This window comes from Gigantopelta aegis, chromosome 13 (assembly GCF_016097555.1).
Source record: "Gigantopelta aegis isolate Gae_Host chromosome 13, Gae_host_genome, whole genome shotgun sequence".
NCBI lineage: Eukaryota > Metazoa > Mollusca > Gastropoda > Neomphalida > Peltospiridae > Gigantopelta > Gigantopelta aegis.
The window spans coordinates 39,614,453-39,640,129 of NC_054711.1; the positions used below are offsets into that span (position 1 = coordinate 39,614,453).

General features: G+C 42.3%; 1 protein-coding gene across 1 annotated transcript; it reads left to right on the top strand.

The window, feature by feature from the left end:
* Window positions 1-2,046: 2,046 nt before the first annotated feature.
* On the top strand, window positions 2,047-19,257 carry LOC121387869 (kielin/chordin-like protein). The gene is made up of 6 exons (XM_041519098.1): window positions 2,047-2,170; window positions 6,719-6,865; window positions 9,316-9,456; window positions 10,230-10,367; window positions 12,471-12,608; window positions 18,481-19,257. The coding sequence occupies exons 1-6, from the start codon at window positions 2,119-2,121 to the stop codon at window positions 18,615-18,617; spliced, it is 753 nt and encodes a 250-aa protein (XP_041375032.1). The 5' UTR covers window positions 2,047-2,118; the 3' UTR covers window positions 18,618-19,257.
* Window positions 19,258-25,677: the final 6,420 nt, after the last annotated feature.

The window sequence follows — 25,677 nt, forward strand, 5'->3', positions numbered from 1 at the left end:
ACATATAGTCTTAGAGAGGAAACCCGCTACATTTTTCCATTAGTAGCAAAGGATTTTTACATGCACCATCCCAGGCAGACCAACACATACCACGGCCTTTGATATACCAGTCGTCGTGCACTGGCTAGAACGAGAAATTGTCCCGTTCCAACCAGTGCACCACAGCTGGTCAAAGGCCGTGGTATGTGCTTTCTTGTCTATGGGAAAGTGTATATAAAAGATCCCTTGCTGCATTAGGATAAATGTAGCGGGTTTCCTCTAACACGTGTTATAACGAGGAAGACAATTGAAATTAATTATGTGCTCTAGTGGTGTCGTTAAACAAAACAAATTTTAACTTTAGAACGAGAAATAGCCCAATGGGCCCACCGACGGGGATCGATCCTAGATCTACCACGCATCAGGCGGTCACTGTATAACATACAAAGAGAGGTAGAGTGAAGGAAAGAAATGTTTTATTTAACGACGGACTTTGGGGGGGGGGGGGGGGGGGGCAAGACGTAGTCCAGTGGTAAAGCGCTCGCTTGATGCGCGGTCGGTTTGGGATCGATCCCTGTCAGTGGGCTATTTCTCGCTCCAGCCAGTGCACCACGACTGGTACATCAAGGCCGTGGTATGTGCTGTCCTGTCTATGGGATTGTGCATATAAAAGATCCCTTGCTGCTAATCGAAAGAAGTGGCCCATGAAGTGGCGACAGCGGGTTTCCTTTCTCAATATCTGTGTGGTACTTAACCATATGTCTGACGCAACATACCGCAGCCTTTAATATACCAGTTGTGGTGCACTGGCTGGAGCGAGAGCGGTAGAGTGGGACTGAATGTTGATACCGTTGGATATACTGCCTGCCAGTAACACGGTTAACTTCCTGACGCTGTGGATGTGGGTGTACGTTTCAGTCAATATTTGCTGTTTCTGTTTAATACGTGTTGCCTTGTTTCCATCAGTATATATATATATATATATGAGTCGATATTTTCTACAAACACCTTTCTTGAGGCCTGAACTGCGACGGCATGTAGGATCGATCGATCTTGATGGATTTAGAATTTTCTTTCTCGTTATAACACATGTTCTCCAATTCAATTCAATTCAATTCTTTATTTACCTAGAGCTTTACAGCTTTACAGGTCATTGGTACAACCCCCCCAACAAAACCCCCCCCCCACCCCCCCCCCAAAAAAAAAAAAAAAACAAACAAACAAAAAACAAAACAAAAAACAACCCACAAAGCCAACCCCACATTCCTTACATACAATGACTCAACAATATAGTATAGTGCCGGATATAAGAGAGTTTGATTTAAATAGAACACTGAATGTAAGAATCAGTGCGCCAAAAGACCATGGTATGTATTGTCCTGTCTGTGGAGTATGAAATTTACTGTCCTTCAAGAAACTACGTTATAGAAAGAAAGATAAAGCTTCAAACGAGTTTGGAGGTGGTGGTGGTGGGGGGGGGGGGGGGGTAGGGGGTGCGGTGGTGGTGGTGGTGGTTGGGGGGGGGGGTCGGTTTTGAAACATGCCTGCTTCAAAGAATTTCATTAAAAAAATTTGAGGGAGGTTGACTCGACCCCTAAGAAAGTTAGCTGCACACGGCCGTATACTAAAGTTTGTAAAACTCAATTTTTATTTTAATTCGTCATCTATATTTTTTCGTGAGTACGAAATTATTGGGAGGTAAAATCCAGTTTGGGCTACTACAAGCATTAGGACAACAACAAACACCTTGTAAATATAGACACTGATATTCTAAATAAGAAAATGTATCTAACTTGTATGTTTTACGTCATCGAAAAGGCTCTATTGGTCGGAAACATTCTACCATGGTTGTAAACTCAGGACTGTCCTTTAAGTCATTGTTACATGTATCAATAAACAGGTGTCACACACGTGTTAAATTTCAAAATAAACCTCTATTTGACTTCCGGGTGGAAACAAAAAAGCCCTAGATGTAATTCACTGGTCTGTTTCTGACTGGTTTATTTCGTAGTTCATTCATTAATAGGACTAACAAATGTAGTGCGTCAATCAGTGTCAATATTAGGCCTAGGTGGGATGGGGAGGGTATATATATATTTAAACACTGCATAGCTTGACGGATCGGGTTACACGCCAACAATGAAATTTGTCACTGTAGCACTGGCGCTGACATTCTGTGTTCAAAGTGCAGGTGAGATATTTTTTTTCCCCATTGTAACATAAATTAATGGATTGAGGGATAGATGGATGGGTGGATAGATGTATTAATGGATGAATGAATGATTGGATGGATGAATGATTGGATGGATGGATGGATGGATGAATGCATGGATGAATGAATGAATGAATGAATGAATGCATGGATGAATGAATGAATGATTGAATGGATAAATGACTGGATGGATGGGCGGATAGGTGGGTTGATGGATGAATTAATTAATGAATTAATGGATGAATGAATGACTGGATGAATGAATGATTGGATTTACGGATGATGGATGAATGGATGGATGGATGAATGATTGGATGTACGGATGCTGGATGAATGAATGAATTGATGTACGGATGATGGATAAATGGATGGATGGATGAATGCATGAATGGATGGATGGGTGTATATGTGGGTTGATGGATGAATGAATGAATTAATTAATGTATGAATGAATGATTGGATGGATGGATGGATGATGGATGGACGAATGACTGGATAGATGGGTGATTGATGAATGAATGAATTAATGTATGAATTAATGATTGGATATATGGATGGATGCATGAATGGATGGATGAATGAAATAATGATTGGATGGGTGGATAGGTGGGTTGATGATTGAATGAATAAATTAATGGGTGATGAATGAATGATTGGATGGATGGATGGATGGATGATGGAATGCATTGATGGATGGATAAATAAATGGGTGGATGCATGAATGAAGAAACGGACGGATGGATTAAATAAATGAATGAATGGGTGAATGAATGAATAAATAAACGAACAGAAGAATAAACGAATTTATGGATGTATGGATAGATAGTTTCATGAATACATTTTCCAATAATAAATGGATGAATGAATTAATGGATTGGTGGGTGAATAAACAAAATAATTAACCAATGAATGTGTGAATTAATAAATGAACGAAATAATGAATGGCCGAATGTATGTATGTATGTATGTATGTATGTATGGATGTATCTATGGATGGATGGATAGATGGATGTATGGACGGAAGTATGTATGGATGGATACATGCATATATGGATGGATGGATGAGTGGATGGATGGATGGATGGATGGATGAATGGATGGATGAATAAATTAATGCATGAATTAATGGATGACTGCATGAACGAATGGGTGGATACACGAACAAACGGACGGATGGATGGATTGAAGAAATTAATGTATGCGTGAATTAATGAATAAATTAACAAACGAACGAAAGAATTAACTAATGAATGAATGAGTGAGTGAATGAATGAATAAATAAATGAACAAAAGAACAAATGAACGACCGATTGAATGGATGAAATGAATGGAATGAATGCATCTTTTACAACACTACATAACTGTACAATAAAAAAGTAATTTTTTGTTTTGTTTAACGACACCACTAGATCACATTGATTTATTGGATGTGAAACATTTGGCATTTGTGTCATAGTTATAGAGAGGAAACCCGCTACATGTTTCCATTAGTTGCATGGGATCTTTTATATGCACCATCCTACAGACAGGATAGTACATATCACGGCCTTTGATATGCCAGTCATCGTGCACTGGTTGGAGCGAGATATTACCTAATCGGGCCGCCGACGGGGATCGATCCGAAACCGCATCAAGCGAACGCTTTACCACTGGGCTGCGTCCCGCCCGCCGACTGGACAATAATACCAATCAGTACATTTGTACCTGTACTAGCGGATATAGCGACCCGTACACGTACACACATCATAGTTGAGTACCGTTCACAATTAACAACATTTTCACAAACTTCTTTACAAAGGGAGGGAGTTTATCTTAACGCGTCCTTTTATTAAACCTGCTGATTGACCCCCCCCCCCCCCCCCCCCCCCAACCCACTCGTAAAGCCAAAACAACTAGATGCGCCTCATTAAAATCCTGGAACAATATTTATACATGCTTACTAATACCTGATCTTTCTCAGTCGTCAGTGCCAATTTTAAAGTTTTAATATTTGTTCCGTTCGGTAAAGTATTCATCGTAATCCAACCTAATTCAGGGGGCGGGATTTAGCTCAGTCGGTTGAGTGCTCGCTTGAGGTGCTTGCATCGTAGGATCGAACCACCTCGGTGGATCCATTGAACAGATTTTTTTTCTCGTTCCAACAATTGGTCAAACGCCGTGGTATGTGCTTTCCTGTCTGTAGGAAAGTGCATATAAAAGATCCCTTGCTACATTAGAAAAAATGTAACAGGTTCCCTCTGACGACTATGTGTCAGAATTCCCAAATGTTTGACATCAAATAGCTGATCACGACTGGTACATCAAAGGCCGTGATATGTGCTATCCTGTCTATGGGATGATGCATATAAAAGATCCCATTTCTGCTAATCAAAAAGAGTAGCCCATCAAGCGGGTTCCTCCCTCAATATCTGTGTGGTCATTAACCATATGTCCGACGCTATATAACCGTAAATAAAATGTGTTGAGTGCGTCGTTAAATTTACTATTTCCTCTTTTCCTTCCTTCATTAATCAATGTGCTCTAGTGGTGTCGTTAAACAAAACAAACTGACCACATTCAAATCAGTAACGTGAAATGGGAGATAATTCTTCAAGGATTCAACACGATCTAGAGTATTTTGTAACGTTATCGGATAATTTCGTATTCTGTTCAGAACAAGGAAGGAAGGAAATGTTTTATTTACGGTTATATGGCGTCGGACATATGGTTAAGGACCACACATGCATTGAGAGAGGAAACCCGCTGTCACCACTTCATGGGTTACTCTTTTTGATTAGCAGCAAGGGAACTTTTATATGCACCATCCCACATAGTGCATACCACGGCCTTTGATATACCAGTCGTGGTGCACTGGCTGGAGCGAGAAATAGCCCAATGGACGGGGATCGATCCCAAACCGACCGCGCATCGAGCAAGCGCTTTACCACTGAGCTAGGTCGCGCTCCTGTTCAGAATAGAGAATTTCGTTTTCCTTCTTACGCTGTGAAAAGATTGAAAAAGTTCTGTTTTATTTAACGACGCCACTAGAGCACAGTGCTTTTTTTTTTTTTATCTTATCATCGGCTATTGGACGTCAAACATATGGTCATTCTAACACTGTTTTGAGAGGAAACCCGCTGTCACCACATAGGCTACTCTTTTACGACAGGCAGCAAGGGATCTTTTATTTGCGCTTCCCACAGGCAGGATAGCACAAACCATGGCCTTTGTTGAACCAGTTATGGATCACTGGTCGGTGCAAATGGTTTACACCTACCCATTGAGCCTTGCGGAGCACTCACTCAGGGTTTGGAGTCGGTATCTGGATTAAAAATCCCATGCCTCGACTGGGATCCGAACCCATTACCTACCAGCCTGTAGACCGATGGCCTAACCACGATGCCACCGAGGCCGGTATTGAAACTTCTGATAGGACAAATTAGGGGCGGGGTGTAGTCCAGTAATAAATCGCTCGCCTGATGCGAGGTTAGTCTAGCATTGATCCTCGCCGATGAACCCATTGGGCTATTTCTCGTTCCAGCCAGTGCACCACGACTTGTGCACCACGACAAAAGCCGTGGTATGTGCTATTCTGTCTGTGGGATGGTGCATATAAAATATCCCTTGCTGCTAATGGAAACACGTAGCGGGTTTCCTCTCTAAGTCTATATGTAAAAAATTACCAAATGTCTGACACCCAGCAGCCGATGATTAATAAATCAATGTGCTCTAGTGGTGTCGTTAAACAAAAAACAAACTGATGACTATATGTACGTGTCAAAATTACCAAATGTTTGACGTCCAATAGCCGATGATTAATAAATCAATGTGCTTTAGTGGTGTCGTTAAACAAAACACACTTTAACTTTTTTTGCTTAGTTTAAAGGACAGATCCTTGTTTTTAAACACTGCAGCATATTTTTCTCTATTAGAGCCGTTTATGATCACTGAAATCAAACATTACTTATATTTTATTGTTTAAATTATCCATTTCCGTAGAACCAAAGTGTTTCTGGTCATCGTGTTGTTTTTAATACCACAAAATCAATTTTTAATATTTTCTTAAAACGCACATGCGTCTGTGAAGTAATTGTTATTGATTCGAGTTCTGGTCTATTTTTTAAGGATATTTCCCGGTTTTAACGTCACAAACTCTTCTTTCACTCTGTTGTAACATTATCCAAATGTGTTACAGGTTTGTAGACTAACTAGTGTCCATTTGTACGGGTTGAAGCTGCGTCTTTAAAATGTGCCGAGGTGTCTTGAAACAGAATGATCACATTTTTTAAAACGCACATGCGTCTGTGAAGTAGCTGTTATTGATTCGAGTTCTAGTCTATTTTTAAAGATATTTCCCGGTTTTAACGTCACAAACTCTGGTTTCACTCTGTTGTAACATTATCCAAATGTGTTACAGGTTTGTAGATTAACTAAAATTTAGTGTCCATTTTTACGGGTTGAAATTAGAATCTGCGTCTTTAAAATGTGCTGAGGTGTCTTTAAACAGAATGATCACTCTTCTTGCCCCCCGCTCTTCCCATCTTTCAGATTGTTGGTGGACACCATGGTTGATGTGTCGCGACCCGGCCTCGGGGAGGTACCGCCCGCATGGTGACGTCTGGAGGGCCCCGGATGGATGCAACACGTGCATGTGTTTCATGTGGAACGTGAGCTGCAGTCAGAAGCAGTGCAATAGTGAGTGTACATAGCGATAGTTAATCAAACTCAAACGGCCATTTTCAATTAGCGCGCGGGCTTTCAATTGGCAGAGACATGGAACCCGGAAAAGTGACGCATGCACACACCTCGAGGTACACGTGGAAATATTAGCGTATGAGACAAGGGGGGGGGGGGGGGGGGCGAATGGGTGGGAGGGCCAACTGCCCCCTAATGCTGGAACGCCTATAATATCTGGGTGTACTTTTTCTATCACACATGACCGCATATATATGATGTAGTCTTATATTAATCATGATGCAAATGCTATAAACCAAATGTGATTTTAATTCATACTTTGGGTAACTTTTTGTATTTCATGGAATCCACTAGTTATGTAATACTATATTATGTATACACCAACCAACACGCCTTACCACACCACCGAAGCTGGTAATATTGTAACCTATAATACTTGGTCTTGTAGAGTCTCCAGGATGTCTTTATGCACCAAGCAACACGCCTTACCACACCACCGAGAACAGTAATATTGTAACCTATAATACTTGGTCTTGTAGAGTCTCCAGGATGTCTTTATGCACCAAGCAACACGCCTTACCACTCCACCGAGGCCAGTAATATTGTAACCTATAATACTTGGTCTTGTAGAGTCTCCAGGATGTCTTTATACACCAACCAACACGCCTTACCACACCACCGAGGCCAGTAATATTGTAACCTATAATACTTGGTCTTGTAGAGTCTCCAGGATGTCTTTATACACCAACCAACACGCCTTACCACACCACCGAGGCTGGTAATATTGTAACCTATGATACTTGGTCTTGTAGAGTCTCCAGGATGTCTTTATGCACCAAGCAACACGCCTTACCACACCACCGAGAACAGTAATATTGTAACCTATAATACTTGGTCTTGTAGAGTCTCCAGGATGTCTTTATGCACCAAGCAACACGCCTTACCACACCACCGAGGCCAGTAATATTGTAACCTATAATACTTGGTCTTGTAGAGTCTCCAGGATGTCTTTATACACCAACCAACACGCCTTACCACACCACCGAGGCTGGTAATATTGTAACCTATGATACTTGGTCTTGTAGAGTCTCCAGGATGTCTCTATGCACCAACCAACACGCCTTACCACACCACCGAGGCCAGTAATATTGTAACCTATAATACTCGGTCTTGTAGAGTCTCCAGGATGTCTCTATGCACCAACCAACACGCCTTACCACACCACCGAGGCCAGTAATATTGTAACCTATAATACTTGGTCTTGTAGAGTCTCCAGGATGTCTTTATGCACCAACCAACACGCCTTACCACACCACCGAGAACAGTAATATTGTAACCTATAATACTTGGTCTTGTAGAGTCTCCAGGATGTCTCTATGCACCAAGCAACACGCCTTACCACACCACCGAGGCCAGTAATATTGTAACCTATAATACTTGGTCTTGTAGAGTCTCCAGGATGTCTTTATACACCAACCAACATGCCTTACCACACCACCGAGGCCAGTAATATTGTAACCTATAATACTTGGTCTTGTAGAGTCTCCAGGATGTCTTTATGCACCAAGCAACACGCCTTACCACACCACCGAGGCCAGTAATATTGTAACCTATAATACTTGGTCTTGTAGAGTCTCCAGGATGTCTTTATACACCAACCAACATGCCTTACCACACCACCGAGGCCAGTAATATTGTAACCTATAATACTTGGTCTTGTAGAGTCTCCAGGATGTCTTTATGCACCAACCAACATGCCTTACCACACCACCGAGGCCAGTAATATTGTAACCTATAATACTTGGTCTTGTAGAGTCTCCAGGATGTCTTTATGCACCAACCAACACGCCTTACCACACCACCGAGGCCAGTAATATTGTAACCTATAATACTTGGTCTTGTAGAGTCTCCAGGATGTCTTTATACACCAACCAACACGCCTTACCACACCACCGAGGCTGGTAATATTGTAACCTATAATACTTGGTCTTGTAGAGTCTCCAGGATGTCTTTATGCACCAAGCAACACGCCTTACCACACCACCGAGAACAGTAATATTGTAACCTATAATACTTGGTCTTGTAGAGTCTCGAGGATGTCTGTATGCACCAAGCAACACGCCTTACCACACCACCGAGGCCAGTAATATTGTAACCTATAATACTTGGTCTTGTAGAGTCTCCAGGATGTCTTTATACACCAACCAACATGCCTTACCACACCACCGAGGCCAGTAATATTGTAACCTATAATACTTGGTCTTGTAGAGTCTCCAGGATGTCTCTATGCACCAAGCAACACGCCTTACCACACCACCGAGAACAGTAATATTGTAACCTATAATACTTGGTCTTGTAGAGTCTCCAGGATGTCTCTATGCACCAACCAACACGCCTTACCACACCACCGAGAACAGTCATATTGTAACCTATAATACTTGGTCTTGTAGAGTCTCGAGGATGTCGTTATGCTCCAACCAACACGTCTTACCGTCACGGTGAGAGATTCCGGGCGGCTGACGGCTGTAACTCCTGTACCTGTGTGAACGGTGATGCTTTGTGCACCAAGAGAGGATGTCTTCCACCAGCAGGTAGTGTAATGTTTAAAAAAAATTCTTTCTTTCTTAAGGGGGGAATCTAACTCAGTAGGTTGAGTGCTCGCTTGAGTGCTTGCGTGACAGGATCGAACCACCTCGATGGATCCATTGAACTAAGGACAATCGTAAAGAGATGATTCACACCAATATAACACTTAATATATTTAATTAATTTAAAACACTGTGTAAAGAGCTGTCAAACATTCTAATATGTCTATCATGGGAATAAATATCAGTTTGTTTTAAAATTACTTATAAACGAATAAATTTCTAAACTTGTATATGGTCCCTCTCCATCCACTCCCCTACGATTGGTCACTAAAGGCCATGGTATTGAGTGTGATATGCCAGTGGCAAGAGTAGTCTTATCATATCTCTTTCCCTGTTTATCTGCCTGTCTGTCTGTCTGTCTGTCTGACTGTCTGTATGTATGTTGTATGTCTGTCTCTCACTCAACACCTGGCAGCCAAGTAAACAATGATAACGAGTACGCCACTGATCACCCCTAATTTCCCGGGGAAGAGCTGTCAGCCTACAGGTAACAGTGAAAGATTGTTTTATTTAACGACACCACTAGAGCACATTGCTTAATAAATCATTGGCTACTTTCTCTCTGACGCCATATAACCGTAACTAAAATGTGTTGAGTGCGACGTTAAATGAAATATTTCTTTCTTTCTTTCTTTCTTTCTTTCTTTCTTCTCTCTCTCACTCTCGCTCGCTCTCTCTCTCTCACTGAACAATAATCAAAGTATTACACGTTACAGGAGGCCAGTCGTGTTACTACGCACCGCGACGGACATCTTACCGACACCTGCAGACGTTCCCAGCCGTGGACGGATGTAACACCTGTAGGTGCCGTAACAGCAGAGTAACCTGTACGAAAACACCGTGTCGACAAGCAGGTGAAACCTCTAGCCGACCAAGTTCAATATTATATTATATTTAACACTAGCGTAACCGCAACGGCGTAGACAGGATTTTATATTGGGGGGGGGGGGGGGGGGAGCACCTGGCAGCCAAGTAAACAATGATATCGAGTACGCCACTGATCACCCCTAATTTCCCGGGAATGGGGGGGAGGGGGAGGGGGCATGCCCCCCCCCCCCCCTGCTCCCCCACCCCTGGCTACGCCACTGCGTAACCAGCGCTTAAAGTTTATATATGGTATGATGGTCAGGTCAGGCCAGGTCAGGTCACAGAATTTTACGTGCACATTCAGAGCAAGCTGATGTAGCGCACGCCTGTCATGGGCACAAGCGCCGGGCTCCGGCCGGCCCCTCTGTCCAGGACAGGGTACAATGGTTTCCCAAAAGTTTGTTTTATTTCAGTAACCTGCACAACCCTGTCAACGTTTTCAACCAGTCAAATCGTTGTTGCTAGTAGTCACCCTGTACCCTTGGTATTCTTGTTTTGGTTATTGTTGTTTTCGTTGCACTCGCTATCAACACATTCAGTTTAAAACTGTTCAGCCCGTTTACTAGTTTTGTTTACAGGATATCGGCCTCGGTGGCATCGTAGTTAGGCCATCGGGCTACAGGCTGGTAGGTACAGGGTTCACACAGCCCAGTACCGGCTCCAACCCAGAGCGAGTTCTTAAGGGCTCAGTGGGTAGGTTTAAGACCATTATACCCTCTTCTCTCTCTCACTAACCAACTAACCACTAACTAACTAACCACTAACCCACTGTCCTGGTCAGACAGCCCAGATAGCTGAGGACAGCGTGCTTTGAACCTTAATTGGATATAAGCACGAAAATAAGTTGAAATGAATAACACTGTATGGACTGTTTACTTGTTTTGTTGACAGGGTATCGGAGTTGTTACTACGCAGCACGTGGCACTCACTATCAACACACTCACTTTAAAACTGTATGGACTGTTTACTTGTTTTGTTGACAGGGTATCGGAGTTGTTACTACGCAGCACGTGACACTCACTATCAACACACTCACTTTAAAACTGTATGGACTGTTTACTTGTTTTCTTGACAGGGTATTGGAGTTGTTACTACGCAGCACGTGGTACTCACTATCAACACACTCACTTTAAAACTGTATGGACTACTGTTTACTTGTTTTGTTGACAGGGTATCGGAGTTGTTACTACGCAGCACGTGACACTCACTATCAACACACTCACTTTAAAACTGTATGGACTGTTTACTTGTTTTGTTGACAGGGTATTGGAGTTGTTACTACGCAGCACGTGGTACTCACTATCAACACACTCACTTTAAAACTGTATGGACTGTTTACTTGTTTTGTTGACAGGGTATCGGAGTTGTTACTACGCAGCACGTGGCACTCACTATCAACACACTCACTTTAAAACTGTATGGACTGTTTACTTGTTTTGTTGACAGGGTATCGGAGTTGTTACTACGCAGCACGTGGTACTCACTATCAACACACTCACTTTAAAACTGTATGGACTGTTTACTTGTTTTGTTGACAGGGTATTGGAGTTGTTACTACGCAGCACGTGGTACTCACTATCAACACACTCACTTTAAAACTGTATGGACTGTTTACTTGTTTTGTTGACAGGGTATCGGAGTTGTTACTACGCAGCACGTGACACTCACTATCAACACACTCACTTTAAAACTGTATGGACTGTTTACTTGTTTTGTTGACAGGGTATCGGAGTTGTTACTACGCAGCACGTGACACTCACTATCAACACACTCACTTTAAAACTGTATGGACTGTTTACTTGTTTTGTTGACAGGGTATCGGAGTTGTTACTACGCAGCACGTGACACTCACTATCAACACACTCACTTTAAAACTGTATGGACTGTTTACTTGTTTTCTTGACAGGGTATTGGAGTTGTTACTACGCAGCACGTGGTACTCGCTATCAACACACTCACTTTAAAAGTGTATGGACTGTTTACTTGTTTTGTTGACAGGGTATCGGAGTTGTTACTACGCAGCACGTGGCACTCACTATCAACACACTCACTTTAAAACTGTATGGACTGTTTACTTGTTTTGTTGACAGGGTATCGGAGTTGTTACTACGCAGCACGTGGCACTCACTATCAACATAGCCAGGTGTTCCCGGCAACAGACGGGTGCAATTCGTGCACGTGTAACAATGGGTTTATATCATGCACCAGGAAGAGCTGTCAGCCTACAGGTAACAGTTAAAGGTTGTTTTATTTAACGACACCACTAGAGCACATTGCTTAATAAATCATCGTCTACGCTCGCTCTCTCGTTCCAGCCAGTGCACCACGACTGGTATATCAAAGGCCGTGTTATGTACTACCCTGTCTGTGGGATGGTGCATATAAAAGATCCCCCCCCCCCCCCACACACACATTCTCCCACCAGCCCCAGGTAACAGTGATCAGAGAGAAAATGAAACTACATGGACGACCGTTAAAGCTCATATAGATTGGACGCAGCGCGTGCGTGCGGTCCGGTTGTTGTGTCTACGGCTTGTGGTTTGGGCATATACACCACAATACAATTCTTTCACGCAGCTGACCCCATGCGTTTTGCAGAGGGCGGGACGTAGCCAAGTGGTAAAGCGTTTGCTTGATGCGCGGTTGGTCTTGGATCGATCCCCGTCGGTGGACCCATTGGGCTATTTCTCGTTCCAGGCAGTGCTCCACAACTGTTGTAACAAAAGGCCGTGGTATGTACTATCCTGTCTGTGGGATGGTGCATATAAAAGATCCCTTGCTGCTAATTGGAAAGAGTAGCCCATGAAGTGACGACAGCGGGTTTCCTCTCTCAATGTTTGTGTGGTCCTTAACCATGTCTGACGCCATATAACGTTAAATAAAATGTGTTGAGTGCGTTGTTAAATAAATCATTATCTTCCTTCCTTCCATGCGTTTTACAGACCCACACATCCAGTCTAGACGCTCTGATTGAAACTAACTAGACCGGCCTCGGTGGCGTCGTGGTAGGCCATCGGTCTACAGGCTGGTAGGTACTGAGTTCGGATCCCAGTCGAGGCATGGGATTTTTAATCCAGATACCGACTCCAAACCCTGAGTGAGTGCTCCGCAAGGCTCAATGGGTAGGTGTAAACCACTTGCATCGACCAGTGATCCGTCACACACCCCCACCTGAAAAAGGATATTTCCTCTACTCTAGGAATAGGGAAATATACTACATTAAAACAAAGGTGCGTTAACCGACGCATCCGGGCATTTATAACACATAGTAATAAGGTGACTACCAGTAATCACACTGAGTCTCTGAGTCCCTGGTATACAAATAAAATATATAAAAAAACAGAAATCAAGAATGTCAACACATTATCATAACGTTCAACTTCGGGACAGGGCATCAGCGATTACATTAGATGTGCCCTTGATGTGTTCAAGGTAATTGGGAATTACTGCAGAAGAAGACTCCATCTCAAAACTCTCTGGTTGGTGGCTTTCATTCTGTGAATGAAAGTGAGCGGATTATGATCAGTAAAGACCACCACTTAATGCACTGCCGATTTCACGTAGATCTGAAAATGCTTCAGAGCTTGTACCATGGCGAAAGCTTCCTTCTCTATAGTGGAATAGTTCACCTGGTGATTGTCAAACGTTTTGGAGAAGAAACTTACAGGATGGTCCAGTCCATTTTCGTCCTCTCTGAACAGCACAGCTCCAGCTCCCACGTCACTGGCATCCACAGCCAGCTTGAAAGGCACTCGGTAGTCTGTTGCTGCCATCACGGGAGACGAGGAGAGCATCTGCTTAAGACGGTTGAATGACTTCTCGCATTCATCTGACCACTGGAACTTCGTTTCCTTCTTTTTCAGTGTCGCACGTTTTCCAGGTTTTCTCCGATAGGCATGCTGTCGAATCGGTGTAGCGTCGGGTTCCAAGCGCACATCCTGGCTTAAGGTATTGGTAACCATTTGAAGGTCCTGACAAATGGAAACATTGTCTTGTATCAATGTAGTCAACTTTGCTCGCTGGGGGCTCAAATCTGCTAGAATCTGGCTGTTGGTTAATTTTCTCTCTGCAGTCTTGACGTCATCACAGGAAATTGAGTGACTCTCAATTTGGACCGGTAACTCTGGAACTATCGGCAAAATAACCTTTTAGCAAATTGATGTGACAATACCTACTTTTCCTAACCCTATCAGGAGTGTTTATCACATACCCTGTCTCATTAACTCGTTTGTGCACAACATAGGGCCCGAAATACCTGTTCTGCAATGAACCCCGTTTAATGGGAAGGTACAGCAGCACCTTATCCCCTGGTTTAAATTCCCGACTCCTAGCCTTCCTATCAAACACTGATTTTATTTTGCTCTGAGCATGGCTCAGTTGCTTCCTAGCTAGTTCGGTCGCCTGCCACCTCCTATCTCTAACTCTCTTATTCATTAATACTCTCTTGTCCATATCTTAACCTGCCATCTGATCCTCCTTCTCACCCTCAGTTAACAATGTAGTGCGAGCTGCCAACAAATTTGGATCAGCCCCCTGCTCTAGAACTAACTCTTGTCTATTACAAGGTAAGTCCCTTCTATCAAACACAACTGGTTCATTTCCACTCTGCGGGAGATCAACAGGTTCCACCACATTTAATTCCTCAGTTGACTTATCTACCATTTTACTGATAACCTCATCCACTCCAGTTTCATGGCTCACACACGTATCAGAGAAATCACAAATATCCTCTGGGTCTCGTGTTACCCTTCTGGCCATAGCCCTAGTCTTTACACACGCAGGATATCTAATCTCATCAACCTCACTCTCTTCTATTGGTAAAGGGCTGTTTTTAATTAACAATTGGTCATATTTCGGCTGACAACACTGACTAGTCAAATCATTACTCAACAAAACTCCTATGTTTTCAACAGGCAAGTCCTTCACAACACCCATAATGACTGGTCCCGTCACAAACTTCGAACACAAGAAAACGTTATGTAACCGGACAACCATATGTTCTCCAGTAACCGAGGTTAAAGCCAAACTACGTCCTGTATCTGAATTCTCAATACCAGCTAAACACTTTGACGTTATCAGTGACTGACTACACCCGGTATCTCGATAGATTGATATTGCCTTAGGACTCAATTCTTGTTTCACATCACAAACCATACCAGTGGACACATACGGGTTTACTTTCTCTGCCATGGGACTAACCATTAACTCTCTCACTAGCGGAGCTGACCTCACTAAACCGACCACTTGCGCATTATCGCGTTTCCTTTTAAAATAGTCCCCGACAAGATGGTTATCCTTTTTACAGTAACTGCAATGTGGACGAAAAGTTCGTGCATTGGCTGATGATGCAGGTTTATCCTTACTTTGCCCACCAGGTACATTCCTTGCCTGACTAGCTGACCAACTAGAAGACTCTCCCCGATAGTTACTTTCCCGGGAAAACCCTGGCTGAAATTTCTTCTTATCACCCTGTTGTATAGAGCTACCCTGTACTGCCTGAGCTTTGTGTATTAACACGTAATCATCTGCCACTATGCCTGCCTCCTCTATCTTTTTGACATCACGATCCTCTAAATGAATACGTAAGCTAACTGGTAATCCATTTTTAATGTCCTGTAAGATCAACAACTCCCGTAACTCGGTATATGACTCTACCTGATGAGACACCACCCATGTATCATACATCCCTGCCTTCTTAGCCACAAACTCACTATAAGACTGACCCTGCGTTTTTCTCAACTCGCTATACCGTAAACGATAATCCTCAGGTCGTAATTCATAAGCCCTCAACACTGCAGCCTTAACTAGGTCGTACTGACTTGCTCGCTCATCACTCATTGAATTATAAGCTACACTAGCCTTCCCCTTAAACTTAGACACGGCTAACAATGTCCACTTAGACTGCGGCCAATTTAGCTGCTTAGCGGCCCGTTCAAAAAGTGGGAAGAACATATCTACCTCCTGGTCATCAAATACAGGCACTGATCTATAAGCCTCCGACATGTTAAAACCATTTCTTCCCTATCTCTATCTTCTTTTTCTCTATCCCTCTCTTTCTCTTCTGTCTCTCTCTCTCTCTCTCTCTCTCTCTCTCTCTCTCTCTCTCTCTCTCTCTCTCTCTCTCTCTCTCTCTCTCTCTCTTCTCTATCTAATGCACGTTCTTCTCTTTCGTACTCAAGCTTTTTAAAAGCTAATTGTTGTTCCACACTTAACTCATTTATCTCTATCTCTGGAACAATCTCACTGTCTTCCATAACAGGCCTATCACCAAAAACTTCCTGGATAATAATTGTCTTTATATCACCTAAGGATTTAGCTGATGTTAAATCGATTTCTCGCTCACCCGCGATTTCAACTAACTCGGCCTTACGTGCTCGCTTAATCTCCAACTACACTGAGCGTAGGCCTATCCAGCAAATTCTTATCCATGTTTAGATATGACGCACTTATTATTAATTAATTTTCTAGTGAACAACGTTGCTACTTCTAGTTAATTTGTAAAAATAATTTATAAAGCCCCCATTTACAAACAATACTTTTTTAAATATACATGTCCCGTTTCAGATCCGGGACGAGTGCCCCAATTTTCACTCCTGTCACGGGGATCCTATAATACCCGTAACTGAATGAAACACGATTATCCAAATATCTCTCCTAACTGTATATCTATTAGATCTCTCTGTAACGGGCAGTTCAAAAACCCGAGTGGCTCGTCTAGGTATGATCAGAGATAAGATCTTATATAAAGTATATGTAATATAGCACGTTTAGTTCACTAGAAAACACAACAAAACACAATACACTTTGGAATCTGTATTAATACTACACTGACAAATGTACTGCCGCAGTAGTTAATTAACAACAACAAATAACAAATAATAACAACCCAGAACTGATCACTTAATTAGTTAATCTCTAGGTGTCTAGTTTACACAATATTCTAATCACTTCACCGTGACACAACACCCACACGTGTGATAATTGAGAAACGCTTCCAGGGGAACTTAATTAATAAAGGAATTACAACTCTATTCCTAACTGGTTATTTTTAATTAACCCTTACTACTCATTCAGTAACGTGTGATAATTGAGAAACGCTGCCAGGGGAACTTAATAAATAAAGGAATTACAACTCTATTCCTAACTGGTTAATTGTTAATTAACCCTTAACTACTCATTCAGTAACGTGTAACACAGAATTAATACTGGTACCTATCACAATAAAGACAATAACCTACAGTTTACCTAGGTCCTCTAGGATGACTGGTTAAGCTTTATATATATTAGACAGTGAGCCTACAGTTTACTGCGTCAGATTACCGGCAGCACCGTCTAAATAATATTGGTATAATACAGTATTAAAATATTTAAAATCACATCAATCACATCAAGGTTATACACAGAGCAGAAATAAAATATTTACACAATATTCTAATCACTTCACCGTGACACAACACCCACTGATATACCAGTCACGGACGACTGGTTGGATCTTGAAAAAACGCACGTATTATGAACAGTTGGCTTACCTCTATATCTGGTTTGATTTTGCAGGAACTTTTCTATAAAATTCCGAGTTAAATTATTTTAAAAACTATCCAAAATATATTTTTTTTTTCATGCTACAGGTAATTAAACGAAATAAGATCAAATCCACGTATTTTCCCCCAATTGATTTATGGTATTATGCTTGCCTACCTTCTTTGCCTTCCTCTGTCTCCGTCTCCCTCCCTTTTATCTCTCTTCCTCTCTGTCACTATCTTTCTCTCTCTCCCTATCGCTCTCTTTCAGTAACTCTCTTTGAGTGTGTGTCTCTCCATCTCTCTCTCTTTTAGCTCCCTTCCTCTTTGTCAGTGTTGTTACTATCTTTTCCTCTCTCCCTGCCTCGCTCTGTCTGTCCCCCTCTCTGTGTCCCTCCACCCCTGTCTGTTATCTCTCTTCCTCTGTCACTCTCCCTCCCTCTCCATCCCTCCCTCTGTCTCTCTCTCCACCTCCCTCCCTATCTCTGCCTCCCCCTCTCTTTCCGTCTCTTTCTCTCTCTCGGTGTCCCAGTTAAGAATAAATGACTAAATTGTTCGTGTGTGTGTGTTTTGATGCTAGGTTGCCGGTGTTATGACGCTCCAACTAGACGCTGTTTCTCCACTGGTCAGACGTACAGAACTACAGACTGCAGACTCTGCACCTGTCCATCCACTGGCTACCCAGTCTGTAGGACAGACCCGCAGTGTGCGAAGTAACTGTACACGGGATCGCGATACGATACGTATCCCGATACGATACGTACGCCTGTCTATACGATACGTATCCCGATACGATACGTACGCTTGTCTATATGATACGTATCCCGATACGATACGTACGCCTGTCTATACGATACATTAACAACTGTTTGACATCCAATAGCAGATAACTAATTAATCAATGTACTCAAGTGGTGTCGTTAACCAAAAAACGTTTTAACTTTAATCTATACGATACATATTCCGACATGATGCCTTTCCCGATAATACGTACCCTGATACAAGACGTATCCAAATACAATACGCATGCCGATACAATACGTATGCTGATACGATACGTATGCTTATACGATACGCACCTCTATACGATACCTACTTCTATACGATACCTACTCCTATACGATTCCTATCCTGATAAAATACATATCCTGATACGATACGTATCAGATACGATACGAATCCTGATATGACGCATGTCGTGATACAATTCGTATTCGGATAAATACGTATCCTGATACGATTCGTATCCTAATAAGATACATATCACGATAACTAGGTCATGATACATTTCATACATTCATTCGTTTTCTTGAATTTCGTTCTTGTATTCAGTTAATAAAAATGTGTTGTTTAAACAGAACTGTGTTAGTTTTTACGGACTTCATTACAATAAGGCAGCGGGACACAGACCAGTGGTAAAGCGTTCGCCTGAGGCGCGGTCTGTGTAGGATCGTTCCCCGCCAGTGGGCCCATTGATGATTGAGCTATTTCTTGTTCCAGTCAGTGCACCACGACTGGTATATCAAATGCCGTGGTATGTGCTATCCTGTATGTAGGATGGTGCATATAAAAGATCTAAAAGATCCCTTGCTACTAATGAAACATGTAGCGGGTTTCCTCTCTAAGACTATGTCAGAATTACGATGATTAATAAATCAATGTGTTCTAGTGGTGTCGTTAAACAAAGCAAACGTTTTATTAAGTCCCTGGAATATTTTTATTATTTAAGTATTTAGAATAGATGATCCAGTTCTGTTTGGTACATAAAAGGTCCACCACATCGCTATAGTTTGGCAATGCTCGCTTATCTACATTATCTAGGTCAAAAACAAACGCAATGGCCAGCTTTGTTTTTCTTCAATTAGCGGGACGCCAGAAGAACTGGGACGTAACGTGGCGTCGTGGTTAGGCCATCGGTCAACAGGCTGGTAGGTACTGGGTTCTGATCCCAGTCGAGGTATAGGATTTTTAATCCAGATACCGACTCCAAACCCCGAGTGAGTGCTCCGCAAGGCTCAATGGGTAGGTGTAAACCACTTTCACCGACCAGTGATGCATGGTTTGTGCTATCCTGCTTGCGGGAAGCGCAAATAAAAGATCCCTTGCTGGTAATTGGATAGAGTAGCCCATGAAGTGGCAACAGCGGGTTTCCTCTCAAAATCTGTGTGGTCCTTAACCATATATCTGACGCCATATAACCGTAAATAAAATGTGTTGAATGCGTCGTTAAATAAAACATTTCTTTCTTTCTTTCTTTTTTGATTGAGGGGTCGTCTCATGTCCCCAAAACAGATTTATATCCATAGAGGTATGGTACAACATCTTTCCAGATGTCGGTGGGGGATTTGCTTTGAAATTTTAACAGTGGCCATCGGTTGGCATACGCGTTACATGTGAGGGGATGTCAATACTTATGTAATGCTCTAAGGGAAGAGGAAGAGGTCGGTGTATTCAATTTACGTATCATTTATCAAGGCTATATGTTATTTCTATTCATTACTTAGACCTATAAAAGTGGTCGGTCTAGGATCGATCCCCATCGGCGGGCTCGTTCCAGCCAGTGCGCCATGACTGGTATATAAAAGGCCATAGTATGAGATGTCATGTCTGTGGAATGGTGCATATAAACGATCCCTTGCTAAACAAAAACAAAAAAAATGTATCGGGTTTCCAAGGCGCGTGTGCAGGGATTTTAGCAGTGTTGGGGGTTACAGACTGTGCTGAGCGAAGTTTATATGGCGTCATGCTCCCCCAAAAAATATATTTCAATTTTGTTTAGCTTGGGCAGGTAAGTGTTTCGACCCCCAATACCCTCCACTTCACATATACCCGTTTCCTCTCTAAGATTTTATGTCAAAATTACCAAATGTTTGACATCCAATAGCCGATGATTAATAAATCAATATGCTTTAACATTGATGTCGTTAAACAAAACAAACTTTACCCTTTCCATACGAAAGAATATTTTTTTGAATTTGTTGATTATAACACTGGTAAAATTGAGAAGTGAAAACGTCTAATGCCTGCTTTAGTATATATACAAACTAAACTTTGAAAGTTCTACTAACACTTTATAAAATATTAATTCTGAAATAGGAAGGTACAATTGTCAATAATACGTTGTTAAGATCAAACCGGATTTAACGAAAGACTCTAGTACCGTATCCTGAACCGAACGTTCTTCGTACAGCGCAAGATTTCTCATTTCATTTTTTGAGATGACACCTACAATTTCAAATCCGCAAACGCACGTGTTAACTGAAACTGACAACATGCTGTCGTTTGTGCTTTGCCGAGCAATGGCGGCACGGGCGACAAATCGAGCGTATACTTTTGACGATATCCGTTGATAGCAAACACACACAAGTTTTTAAAAGTGCATTTGAGCTTGTATTTCATATTTGTACATGATGTTATAATATGGTATCCAGAGACTGTAACTTTAACGACACCACTAGAGCACATCGATTTATTAATCATCGGCTATTGGATGTTAAACATTTGGTAATATAGACATATAGTCTCAGAGAGGAAACACGCTCCATTTTTAAATTAGTAGCAAGGGATATTTTATATGTACCATCCCACAGACAGGATAACAGATACGACGTTCTTTGATATACCAGTCCACCGACGGGGATCGATCCTGAACCGACTGCGCATCTAGCGAGCGCTTTACCAGTTGGACGATTTACCACTAGGCTACGTTCTGCCCACTTGAACAGTAAAGGAAACCAGTCGAAGAGATCGGTTATTTCCGAGTGACAACGAAATTGAAATACGGAAATTTCCGAGTATCGGTACAGGAGCGATGTATCGTACCATGTATTATTTACCCTTTCAATCATAATATATCGGCATACCGATAGTACCGCGCTTCCCTATGATATATAACATGGAATTGTGGCCATCTTGAATTTTGTAACGCTCTCACTCACCTTGGCATTTTGAAAAAAAACCTGCTTGATATAGAAAACTTATTTATTATTACAAAAAGAAACCAAATTAGACAGGTTTGGCTATTGTTATTTAGCATTAAGTAATCATACCCCTAAACTCAAAATATAGGGCTCAAAGAAGGAAAAATGGCTTTTATTTTGATCCCTTGTTGCCAAAATAACCCGTTTACAGAAGACAAACACATGCATTTCACCTTTCTATGTCTTGGGCTTTCTAAAAACAAATGGTCACAAATACCACCCGGGTGGGGTGGGTGAGGATTGCCCCCTCCCAGCTGACGATCTAATAAACACGTAAGCTCTGCACAAGGCAACGACACATTTATACTGCAATGACTGAAACCTATTTTATTACTTTAAAAAAAAGAAAAAAAAGATTAGACACAAGTTTACAACTAACTAGGCCTTCTGTACTGTAATGGCAATGCTCGTTTCTTAGATGCTGAATATTATTCACCGACACCTTCAACTCCGTTACAACTACACAGCAGGGCTCACACTTGATCACGATTTGTTTTTCAGACATGTAGAGTACTTCCTTGAAAACTGTTTCAAAAGTTGTTCATCTAAAGAAAAACGTAGTATTCTAATACTAAATGTTGAAGCCACTTTGAATAATTTTTTTTAGCAACTGGCTGATTTGTCAGTTGGCAGGACAGGTCCCGATACAGATGTCAGGTTTATATATCCTGGTGTGATGGTGTTGACCAATGAAACGCACTGGTAGAACCACGTGGTACGGGCGTGGCACGGGCGTGGCACAGGCGTGTCTATGGTGCAGGCCCCTGCGCGCGCAGGATGTCTTTTGGAAGACATGCCCTCATGGTACAGATGTTGGGCCCGTTGGGACCACACCGACACATGTTACAGCCATCATTGAACGGCTGACCTGGCTCCACACATCGCTTGGTGGGGACGTCGTAACAGGGACAACCTGAAGCGAAAACGAAAGCAGATTTTAAAATGACAGACTCTAGTTTTTAAAGACTACGGCGTATGTTTCACTATAATCTACCAGAGTTTGACGCAGTTTCAACTGAAGTGTGCGTGAAAATGTGGGTGGCAATCATGCACACTTTTTATACCCATGGTGAGAACGCATTGCACGGGAACAACATACAGAATTTCAGACATGGATGCGTTGAGACAACCCATTTGCTGGGGGTAATAGTGGGTACATGTGTTTGCATAACTTTTACCATTTTGTTGTGGCCTATAACCGGAAGTACCATTACTCATATTGAAATCCAGATTCTTTGTTGTCTAGCAGAGTCTAAGAGACCTTTGTGAATTAGGCCTCAGGTGTTGAACTTCATGATACTTTCATATCCGACTACCGTTTGTTGAATTTCTATGATACAATACCAAGCTTAAGTGTCTTTTGGACGTCGGTATGTATAGTCGGTCTCTGCGGTATATATATATATATATATATATATATATATATATATATATTATGTCCACCTAATCCACGAAGGCCATACATTCCTTCTTTCATAATTAGTGTGTGAGACGGGCATTCACTCTCTTTGCGATCTCGCAGTGCAATTCCAAAAGACTTGCAAAGAGGATTCTTTGTTGTCTAGCAGAGCCTAAGAGACCTTTGTGAATTAGGCCCGAGATGTTGAACTTCATGACACTTTCATATCCGACTACCGTTTGTTGCTTTTCTATAATACAATTCCAAGCTTAAGTGTCTTTTGGACGTCGGTATGTATAGTCTGTCTCTGCGGTGTCCACCTCATGTGCCTTGATCCTTCTTCACTGGCCATGGTGCCCCTCATTTGCCTTGATCCTTCTTCACTGGCCATGGTGCCCCTCATTTGCCTTGATCCCTCTTCACTGGCCATGGTGCCCCTCATTTGCCTTGGTACTCTAGGTTACATGGCACCGAAGAAGAGAGTTCCGTATCAAAGTTCCAGATGCCCAGTCAACTATTTACAGAGTGAAAACAATTGCGGCTGAGATTGCAGCATAGGGGGTGTGGGGGTGGGGGGTGGTCATGCTTCCCAGTCACACCTCTTTTAATTAATTCCGTACTTATATCCAATTAGGTTCAAACACGCTGTCCTGGGCACACACCTAAGCTACCTGGGCTGTCTGTCCAGGAACTAGGGTTGGCGGCTAGTGTGTGTGTGTGTATGTGTGTGCATGTGTGCGTGTGTATGTGTGTGTGTGTGTGTGTGCGTGAGAGAGAGAGAGAGAGAGAGAGAGAGAGAGAGAGAGAGAGAGAGAGAGAGAGAGAGAGAGAGAGAGAGAGAGAGGGGGGGGTAGGTATAGTAGTCTTACACCTACCCATTCAGTGGTTAAAACTCGCTCTGGTTGGGAGCTGGTACCGGGATCAGAACCCATCACCTACCAGTCTGAAGTCTGGTGGCTTCTACACCACTACACCACCGCGCCTGGTTCACATCTATTTTCTCCCCACTACACCTTTTATATTTGCCTGTCGCCCATTGAGGTATCACACCACTAGTTCAGTTATTGGAAGGAAGGAAATGTTTTCTTTAATGACGCACTCAACACATTTTATTTACGGTTATATGGCGTCGGGCATATGGTTAAAGACCACACAGATATTGGAGGAGGAAACCCACTGTCGCCACTTCATGGGCTACTCTTTTCGATTAGCAGCAAGGGATCTTTTATATGCACCATCCCATAGACAGAATAGCATATACCACGGCCTTTGATATACCAGTCGTGGTGCACTGGCTGGAGCGAGAAATAGCCCAATGGGCCCACTGATGCCTCAGTTCAGTCATTGAGTGTCGAATATAATTCCACTGAAAAGTGTGTCCCCTTTCTCTATTCTATTTTATTGAAATCAGAACTGATTTGACTGTTAGGTTATGCAATGCTGAAAGGAGTCCTATAATTATGGTACAAAAACGGGGGAGGGGAGGGTGGAGGGGGTGGTGCCTGCATCTGGAACTGAATACCATAGCATATAGTGTGTTGGCTGTCTGCAGAAGTTTAATTGGAGTTGTTTCCTTTTCGTGCCCCTTGAAATAAAGAGTGGTACCGTCATTGGTGGTGTCGTGGTTAAACCATCGGACATCAGGCTCGTAGGTACAGGGCTCGCAGCCCGGTACTGGCTCCCACCAATAGCGAGTTTTATCGACTCAATGGGTGGGTGTAAGGCCACTACGTCCTATTCTCTCTCACTAACCACTAACAACTAACCCACTGTCCTGGACAAACAGCCAAGATAGATGATGTGCGTGCCCAAGACGACGTGCTTGAACCTTAATTGGATATAAGCACGAAAATAAGTTGAAATGAAATGAAATTAAAAGATTGGTAATATTTCAAACTCCAAGTAGCGAACGAACTTGTTATTGTTTTAGTTGAATGACGTCACAGGGGCTTCCCTCTTCTTCTAAGGTATAGTAAGTTAAATAGATTGGGCGTTTTTTTGCGGATTACCTGCAACATAGGCTAATGGTGTTGGTTGTGAGATATCATTACACGTGTAAAAGCGTGAACTGACATACACATAGGTACATACACGCGTAAGTAATCGCGATAACTTTAATTTGTCCCTTGAAATGATGCGGATGACGAAAACATTTTGTTACCTCGCTTACAAGTATGTATGTTGTCATACATATAACAAACAACATAATTTTCCACTGCCGTTTTAAAGCAAGTTTAATAAATAATGAATATTATTCACTGAAAATGTCCACTCCATAACGGTCATGTCATAGCAGTCCTGTAGGTCAGGTCAGGTCAGGTCAGGTCAGAGGGTTTAACGTGCACATTCAAAGCCAGCTGTTGTAGCGCACGCCTGTCATGGGCGCAGGTACTGGCCT

What these genes read in the sequence shown, in the direction of transcription:
- LOC121387869 (XM_041519098.1), top strand. Translation starts at nt 2,119, where the DNA reads ATGAAATTTGTCACTGTAGCACTGGCGCTGACATTCTGTGTTCAAAGT. An exon ending in CAGTCAGAAGCAGTGCAATA is followed by an intron (nt 6,866 to 9,315) that starts GTGAGTGTACAT and finishes TTGGTCTTGTAG; the next exon opens with AGTCTCGAGGATGTCGTTAT. An exon ending in AGGATGTCTTCCACCAGCAG is followed by an intron (nt 9,457 to 10,229) that starts GTAGTGTAATGT and finishes TACACGTTACAG; the next exon opens with GAGGCCAGTCGTGTTACTAC.